The sequence below is a fragment of the Felis catus genome, chromosome D1 (genome assembly GCF_018350175.1).
Source record: "Felis catus isolate Fca126 chromosome D1, F.catus_Fca126_mat1.0, whole genome shotgun sequence".
In the NCBI taxonomy this organism is placed as follows: Eukaryota; Metazoa; Chordata; class Mammalia; order Carnivora; family Felidae; genus Felis; species Felis catus.
Window position 1 is genome coordinate 63,855,480 of NC_058377.1, and position 9,632 is coordinate 63,865,111.

Genomic DNA, 9,632 nt, shown 5'->3' on the forward strand with positions numbered 1-9,632 from the left:
ATGTTCTAGATTACCAAAATAATGAGGAAAGAAAGGAATATGATAATAAGTTGAAAATTAGAAAGAAATCATACAAAATGTGATTTTGCAGAAATTCCCATTTTATTTTCTTAAGCATTAATGAGTTAGTCCTCAGATCAAGGTAGAATAGTCCAATGAATCACAGTCCAGTGGAAGTCTGAGAACTCTGGAATTCAACAGATGTGGTTTGGATTCGAGACCTACCACTTTCACTGCTATTTCTTAACTTCTCTGGGATAAGTTGCCTCCCCTATAAAATGCATATATAAAAGGACAAAACACAGGCATGTGTTAATTGTCCTCAATACATGCTCCTCACTCACCTCCCAAATTACAGCCAGCAAGAAAGATTCATGAAGAGTAGAAAACTTATTAGATGCAGTATTCTGCATTGAATATATAAATTCTGCATTTTAAATACATTTCAAAAGTTTTTATAAATTCACATGTATGTGTTTTTAATGAAATCATGAACTTTGGGCTTGTATCTCAAAAGTTGAGGTGTTTTCAGGAATATAATTTCTTCCAAAATGTGCCCCTTGATGGCTCCTTCAGGGGCTTATGGTTCTGATTTGGTATGACCATTCTGTACATGTTAATGTACAAATGAGGAAATATCAACTCTTCCAGAAGCTGGCCCAGGCCCATCTCAGAACTTAAGCTCTGGCCATTCTTCCTTGTGTCTTATTCTTAGACAGCTCAAGGCCCTTCCTTTTCCAACTGAGATCCCAACCCAGCCTCTTTTCCTGACACTAAAAAGGAGTCTGATAAACAAACCAAGATTCTGATTCCTCCAATCAAGAATCTCTCTCCATGACTGAAGCTGGAGATTCATTTCTGTATTGATGGCTGAAGGAAACCGGACAAGGGTTGGGGAGTTTATCCTCATGAGCTTCTCTTCCCTACCTACTGAAATACAGTCACTACTCTTCCTGACATTTCTAATCATCTACCTGGTCACGCTATTGGGAAACAGCCTCATCATTCTTGTTACCTTGGCTGACCCCATGCTGCACAGCCCCATGTACTTCTTCCTCAGGAACTTGTCCTTCTTGGAGATTGGCTTCAACCTAGTCATCGTGCCCAAGATGCTGGGGACCCTGCTTGCCCGGGACACAACCATCTCCTTCCTTGGCTGTGCCATGCAGATGTATTTCTTCTTCTTCTTTGGAGTTGCTGAATGCGTCCTCCTGGCCACCATGGCATATGACCGCTATGTAGCCATCTGCAATCCCTTGCACTACCCAGTCATCATGAACCAGAGGACACGTGCCAAATTGGCTGTTGCCTCCTGGTTTCCAGGCTTTCCCGTAGCTACTGTGCAGACCACTTGGCTCTTCAGCTTTCCATTCTGTGGCACCAACAAGGTGAACCACTTCTTCTGTGACAGCCCACCTGTGCTGAGACTGGTGTGTGCAGACACAGCAATGTTTGAGATCTATGCGATTGTTGGAACTGTGCTGGTCGTCATGATACCCTGCATGCTGATCCTGTGTTCCTACATGCGCATTGCTGCTGCCATCCTTAAGATTCCATCAGCTAAAGGGAAGCATAAAGCCTTCTCTACCTGCTCCTCCCACCTCCTTGTTGTCTCCCTTTTCTATGTGTCATTAAGCCTCACCTACTTCCGGCCTAAATCCAATAATTCGCCTGAGAGCAAAAAGCTGCTGTCATTGTCCTACACTGTTGTGACTCCCATGTTGAACCCCATCATCTATAGCCTGAGAAATAACGAGGTGAAGAATGCCCTTGGCCGGACCTTCTGCAAGGCTTTCGGCCTTAGAATTTGCATCCCATAGACGTTAAGAAATGAGAGTAAAGTGTACTCAATGTGGAGCAATCAGGTTCATATTTGGGATTCCTCTGCCTCCCTTGCCATCTCTGTTGGGATGAAACCCAGCTGCTGAAATGACTATTGGGAAGCTCAGAAGAGGGGAAAGAGCAGAGAAGTAGGTTGGCCCTGTTCCTACCACCTGGAAACTCCTCTGTTCATTGTAGGTTTAAGTTATTTTTCTTATTGGTACAGTGGCACTTTGACACTTCTATGACTAACCTATTCCTGGTATTGACTTTGTTAATGTGTGCCAATGTGACAAACATGGGAGACAATTTGAAACTACTTGGGGACAATATGAACTTGGGAGACACAAAGTCATCTTGGCACTTTATCTTGTTTTGGACAAGTCTAACTTCATTCCATTGGAAAAAAGCCTATAATCCCGGTTTATATAATTTATTCATTTCATTTTGTATGCTTCTGAGGCAGTACTGGCTCTTAAGTTAGTTGGTGTTTCATGTGGATAGAGGAAGTGGAACAGTACTCTCCATGCATATTCCTTTATAACCCCTCGGTCTTACTCAATTCATTCCTCAGGCTATTTTTCCCAGGTAATATTACATTACAAAAATGATACTCAATATTACCAACTCATCATCAGCAAAGGTTTTCCTTGTTTGGCTAACAAATAAGCCCTTGGAAACTTAAATTACTTTCAGCCTCATTGTCATTTTATATTTTTATGAAGAAATTCTACTTTAGATACTCCATTTACAGTTTTCAGATTTGTCTGTTACTTTCTGTGAGTTGTAAATAATTTCAATAAATATTCAATCTAGAGATTCTTTCTGTCAGTGGGTAATAATTTCAATAAGTATTTCATCTAGAGATGTCTACGTATACTGTATTCTTTAACATAGAGTATCATTACATAATAAACACAATGATTTATCATCCAATTTGATAACAGAATAATCTGATCCCACCATGCTTTTTTAAAGTTTTTGTTTTAATTCCAGTTAGTTAACATATAGTGTTATATTAGTTTCAGGTGTACAATATTCAACAATTCCATACATCACCCAGTGCTCATCATAAAAAGTGCACTTCCTAATCCCCATCACCTATTTTACCCATCCTCCTGACTCCATTCCTCTGTTCATCATCAATGTGTTCTCTATAACTAAAAGTCTGTTTCTTAGTTTGTCTCTCTCTCTCTCCCATTTCCCCTTTGCTATTTTTTATTTGCTTGTTTCTTAAACTCCACATATGAGTGAAATCATATGGTATTTGTCTTTCTGACTGACTTATTTCACTTACCATTATTCTCTCTAGCTCTATCATGTTCATTGCAAATGGCAAGATTTCATTATTTTTTATGGCTGAGTAATATCCCATTGTATATATGTACCACATCTTCTTTATCCATTCATCTATGAGTCAGCACTCAGGCTGCTTCCATAGTTTGGCTATTGTAAATAATGCAGCTATACACAGGGAGGGGTGCCTGTATCCCTTTGAATTAGCATTTTTGTATTCTTTGAGTAAGTAGCCAGTAACACTCTACTGTACTTTAAAATGTGACATTTGAAGTTTAGTTCCTTTTCTCATTTTGACATCGTGGGCTTGCACTGGTAATAATATAAGTAAATAAAGTATTGAAGTATAGAGACACCTGTGGCACTCAAAATGCTGTCAAGTAATAACTGCATCACTGTATAATTTTTAACTTATTAATACTTTTTGCAAGAGCCATTTACTTTTAGCAGCAGACCACGCCATGTTCACACTCTTATAATTTGACAAGAGCTACAAGACTGACAAATTAAATTGTAACCATTTCTCTCCTATGTTCACCTGCCCTGATTCCTGGAAACTTTTTTTTCATTTTCATTGAGATAGAATTGGCACATAATATTATAGAAGTTTCAGATGTACAACATAATGAGTTTACATATGTATCTTTGCAAAATAATTACCAAAGTAAGTTCAGTTACCATCCATCACCTCACGTAGCTAAATATTTTTTTCTTGTGCATCACCGTGGTTTTTAACACCCTAAACAGGGGCGCCTGGATGGTTCAGTTGGTTGTCTGACTCTTGATTTTGGCAAAGGTCATGATGTCATGGTTCATGAGATTGAGTCCCACACCTGGCTCCATGTTGTAATGGAGACTGCTTGGGATTCTTTCTCTCCCTCTCTCTCTGTCTCTCCGTTGCTCACTCACGCTCTCTGCCTTTCTCAAAATAAATAAATAAACTTAAGAAAATGTAATACCCCTAGCTGCAGATGAAGGCACCACTACTGTATGAGTTCTACATAGCTGCTCAGCTTTACTGTTGTAGGATGAAAACAGCCATAATATATAAATGAACAAGCATGGCTGCATTTCAATAAAACATTTCTGGATACTAGAATTTGATTTTCATATACTGTTCGTACATCAAGGAATATTCTTCTTCTGATTTTTTCTAGCCATTTAAAAATGTGAAAACCATTCTTAACTCATGAACTGTACACAATAAAGACCAGTGGATGGTGGGATTTGCCTGTAGGCTATAGTTTGCTAACATCTGGGTAAAAGCGTGAACTCTGAAGTTAAAATGCCTAGGTTTTATCCTGGTTCTGCCACTTGACAGCTTGGTGATATAGGACAAGTTATTTTGCACCCCTCTGCTTCAGTTTCCTCTTCTGTAAAGTGAAGATAATAATAACACCTATTTCTTCCCCCTTTTTCATCATGGTTGAGAGGATTAAATGAGTTAATATATGTGAATCATTAAGGAACAGTGTTGGACACATAGTAGTTTGTATAGAAATGTTAGCCATTATAAAGATCTGATTATTGGGTGGGGAAGTGATGATGATAGTGAGAATAATAGAAATTATGACATGGGAGGGAAAACTGGAGGGAGATGAAGGGGAGGAGTTGGTAGGAGTCAAATCTTGAAAGGCCTTCCATGCCAAAGAGCTTGAACACTATTTTGTGCACAAGAGAGGTCAGTTGAATGGTTTTCAGCATAAGGACAAAATCAAGTCTGTATTTTAGAAATAGTACCTGGCAATGATGAGGAAAGTGGGTGGTAAAGGGACACAATCTATAAGATAGACACCAGTCAAAAGACCTTTGTAATTGGGCAGTTAAAAGATTATAAGACCAAAATTCAGCACAAGAAAACCACTTCTTAATCTCAGCATTTGAAGTCCTCCATCAAAATGGGTCAGCAGAGCAGGCATTCAGCAGAGCTGACAGATCAGAGTAAATTCATTCCTGGTCTGGACTGCATCTACTCCTGTAAGCATGCAGGCCAGCAGGGATTTGAGCTTCAAAGCTGGCCTGCTTTCCAAGATGAGTTCGTTAGGAGGTGTGGCTGTGCAGCCTGAGTTCATTAGCCCTCTCCCCAGATCTGATCCTACCTATTCACATAAGCTTTCCCTCTGGCCCCTGGGACAGACCAGTGGGTGTCTCAGTCAACTGCTCCCTAAACAGCAGTGTGCCTCATTAACAACTTTTTAATGAGGTCACAGGCTATGACTGCTCATTAATAGGCTGCTTAGCCTACAACCCCAGGGTGGAGGAGTCTGAGGATAGAAGCCAGTGAGAACAGAGCTCAGCCTGCATTAGAGCTGCCTCAGAGCAGAGACTCCTAGGCTTTCACTCTCAGGCCTCCAGGGTCTCTTGGAGCTCTCCGAGACTGATTCTGCAGCTAGAAGTCAGGAGGGGCCAAGGCCTGAGAGGGGAGGAATTACAACAGAGTCCAGTGATCCCAGACTTGGGCCAGAGATTCTTGAGGAAATCAGATAATTTTCAGGTTTTCTTTGATGCTTGCATAAATGGAATATTGCCCTTGGAATTTTTGTTGCCTTGCTTTCCATAACCACGAATTTCCATGCTATTCTCCACACACACGTCCAAGTGCAGACTCTTTTGTATTATTTCTCAAGTCCTTTGGAACTATACTTGTCCTGGGAGTTCAGAGGTTGGCCCTCTTCTTCCGTCTTCCTTGTGTACTATCTCAGAGATCCCATCCATTGCCAGGGTTTCAACAAATCCTGTGGAGATGAAGCCACCTTGTGGAGATTAAATTTGGGCATTGGCTTCTATCTCCCACCAGGATTATTCCTAGAGCCTCCTAGCTGATCTCCCAGCCTCCAGTGATACTGCAGACTTACATATGCACCTCATTCTAATCCATCCTCCTTACCGTCTCATCTCTCGAGTTCTTTCTAAGTGTGCTTGTGAAAATCTGTCATTTTCGTGCTTAAAATCCTTACAATCCACCCTCATCTTCAGAATGAAATTAATGTTCTTCTATAATATGAGCCCCTTTATACATCAGCTCTAGCTTTATTTTTCCAATTTCAGTTATTACCATACTTCAACCATATCGTTGAATGAATAGTCAACTCTTGCCCTCCTGAACTATTTTCTTTCCCCATACACCATGCATTTCCACCTTCTCTAAAGTTAGTCTTTTTTATTCCCCTCAACAATTAGCATTTTGAAAAACCTGGGTTCAAATTTTGTGTCTGCTGTTTGCCAGCTCTGTATGTTTATGCAAATTATTCTCTATCTCTAGCCCTCAGTTTCCTTGTCTTTGAATGAGGTGATAATACCCACCTCATGGAATTGATAAGATGAAAATTTGAACAATGAAACCTGCCATGAAAGTGTTAAAACTAATCATGCTCTGGCAGCAGAGGCACCAAGCAAATAGCCACTTCCACTTGTAAAACTTTGTGAGTCTATTCTTCATTATTTCTTGCAGTTTGAAGTAAGATTGTCAGTTATGCAGCATTCTCAATTAGTTTGCTACTAATTTTAACACAGGGAAATTATTAGGTTCTCTCTCCATTTCCCAGAGAGCGGGGTAAAGAAAGGAATTAGCATGTAATAACTGTCAAATATGAGTTACCTATTTATAAATTAAGTATCATATACTCTTCACAGGTATAATCAGGATGTACAGTCTAGAACAACAACAACAAAAAACCAATAAGTGTCAGAGCTTATGTTTGAATCCAGGTCTAACTGAACCCAAAATGTCATGTTCTTGTCAGTATAGCATGTGCCTTCTCCAAAATATAAAGGCAGAAAGTATAAAAAAGTTAGGAGAAAAAGCTCTCTGTCTCTCAAAAATAAATAAATACTAAAAATACTTTTTAAAAAGTAGACAAGTACACAAACAGTTGTAGAACAAAAAGTGCCATACAAAGTGCTGCACTTTGTCATAATTCTGCACTTTGATAAACGCTGTCATGGAAATATTCAACCCGTCTCCTAATCCTGCTCATTCTTTCTTGGCAAAATTCTTACTTAAACCTTGGCTCAACTGCTATGTTCATTGTCCCTGTCATTACATACCACAAGCCAGGCCCTTATTTCTAAACTATTATTATAAGAGCCTCCTCACTGATCTCATTGCTTCCATGCTCCCTTCCCAATCCTCCTTAACCTCACTGCTAAGTACAGGATTTACAGGGATGAGCAAAAGACAGTCCTTGCCCTTGGGGTCATTATAGTCCAATGGACAGGAGAGATATATTTTTTAATGTTTTTATTTATTTTTGAGACAGAGACAGGGCATGAGCAGGGGAGGGGCAGAGACAGAGGGAGACACAGAATCTTAAGCAGGCTCCAGGCTCTGAGCTGTCAGCACAGAGCCCGACGCGGGCAATGTACAATATAGTAATTTGGCACTTCCATACAACACCCAGTGCTCATCACAAGTGCACTCCTTAATCCTCATCACCTATTTAACCCATCCCCCTCCACCTCCCCCCTAGTAACCGCCAATATGTTCTCTATAGTTAAGAGTCTGTTTCTTGGTTGGCCTCTCCCTTTTTTTTCCCCTTTGCTCATTTATCTCTTAAATTCCACATATGAGTGAAATCGTGCTCTTTGTCTTTCTCTGACAGACCTATTCTGCTTAGAATCATACTCTCTAGCTCAATCCATGTCATTGCAAATGGCAAGATTTCATTCTTTTTTATAGCTGAGTATTTTTCCATTGTACGTATTTAAATCTACATATGTATATATTTATATGTATATATATATATTTTTTTTTTTTTTCTCTCGTACCTAGGATGAGGGTTTGTTTTAGGGCTAGGATAAGGATTGGGGTTAAGATTAGTGCCAGTATGAGGATATGGGCCTATTATCCTGCAGCTTAGAGACATCTCCAGAGGGATAAGTTTAAGGTGAGGTTATGGTTAGGATGAAGGATTAAGGTTAAGGGTTAGTGGTTAGCTGTTAGTGGTTAGTGGTTAGTGGATTAGGTTTTCAATGAGAAGAATACTCTCTACCTCCATCCGTGTTGCTGCGCATGGCAAGATTTCCTTCTTCTCGAGGAAGTGATATTTAAAGTGGTATCAGAAGAGTGTGTAGGAGTTAGCCAATTAAAAATAAAGAGGAATAATATACAAATCAAAAGGATTTGTGTATACAAAGATCTAAGTCAGTAACTGCAGAAATGGTGTTGGTAGCAGTATTAGTAGTAATGTTAGTCATCATGTAGTCAACTGGCATACTCCTTCCCCGCTTTGATGGCAACCTTCAAGGCCCAGGTCAAATAGCATCTTAATGGAACATTGCCATATACGACGTTTGTCATGGCTTAGCATGTTTTCTACACTTTATCTCATTTTCTTCTCACAACAGGTACTGGGCATCTCATGCATATGAAAATGACACGCAGAATAATTTTTTCCAGGTCACAAGGTTAGGAATCAGTGAAAGAAACCAGAATGTTAGTTTTGTTTAGATATTTGTTTCAAATATCTCTTTTCTATTAAAAAAATCCAAATACTTTCACGTGATAAAAATTCAAGCAGATTCCTTCCTTTTGGAGGTGGAGATAAATTTCTCTTCCTTGTATGTGGCTTGGACTTAGCAACCCACATTGAAGGAATAGAATGTGGAAAGGGGATAGTGAAAAGTCATGTTTATATCCTGTACATCCTGATATGATGTGATGAGAAAGGCACTTCACTCTCTGGTATTATTTCCGCCTCTCCAAACCAAACCAAACGAAACCAAAAAAAAACCCATGTAATCATGAAAACACAAGATCTAAGAACATCACAGATTAGAGAAAAGTAAGGATATATAACAACTAAATGCAATTCAGTTGCATGGAATGAATCCTGGTAAAGAAGAGAAACATTTTTGGGAAAACTGATCAAATTCAAATAAGGCCTGTAGTCTACTTAATAGTATTGTAGCAATGTTAATTTTTTAAGTTCTGAGCAATGAACCAGGATCATGTAAGATGTTAAAACTAGGGAAACCTGCATGGAGTGTAAAAAGGAATTCTTACTATTTTGGCAACTCTTTTATAAATCTAAAATTATTTCAAAATTAAAAATGTTTTAAGTAAAAAATTCAACCAATATAAAATTATATACAATCAAAAGTAGATATCTGTCTCAATACTGACCTCTGGTACCCTATTTCCCTGCCCAGAGGTAAGTCATCAATTTTCTATGTATCTTTACAGAAAATTTCTAATAATAAGTTTTATTTACATATTTGAGATTTTCTTTTTTTTATTCTCTTAGTGTTTATTTTTGAGAGAGAGAGAGAAAGAGAGAGACAGAGCGTGAGTGGGAGAGGGGCAGAGAGAGAGAGAGAGAGAGAGAGAGAGAGAGAGAGACAATCTAAAACAGGCTGCAGGCTCTGAGTTATCAGCACTGAGCCTGATGCGGGACTCAAACTTGGGAACTTGGGAATGGTGAGATTATGACCTGAGCCGAAATAGGACGCTTAACTGACTGAGCCATCCAGGCGCCCACTGAGATTTTCTTCTATAAAATATATGCAGTTGTATG

The 9,632-nt window shown here is 39.2% G+C and overlaps 1 protein-coding gene across 1 annotated transcript; it reads left to right on the forward strand.

Annotated features, from left to right (window-relative positions):
* The first annotated feature begins 592 nt into the window (after positions 1-592).
* On the forward strand, positions 593-2,110 carry LOC123380276 (olfactory receptor 10A2). The gene has a single exon (XM_045038133.1). The coding sequence runs from the start codon at positions 867-869 to the stop codon at positions 1,818-1,820; it is 954 nt and encodes a 317-aa protein (XP_044894068.1). The 5' UTR covers positions 593-866; the 3' UTR covers positions 1,821-2,110.
* Positions 2,111-9,632: the final 7,522 nt, after the last annotated feature.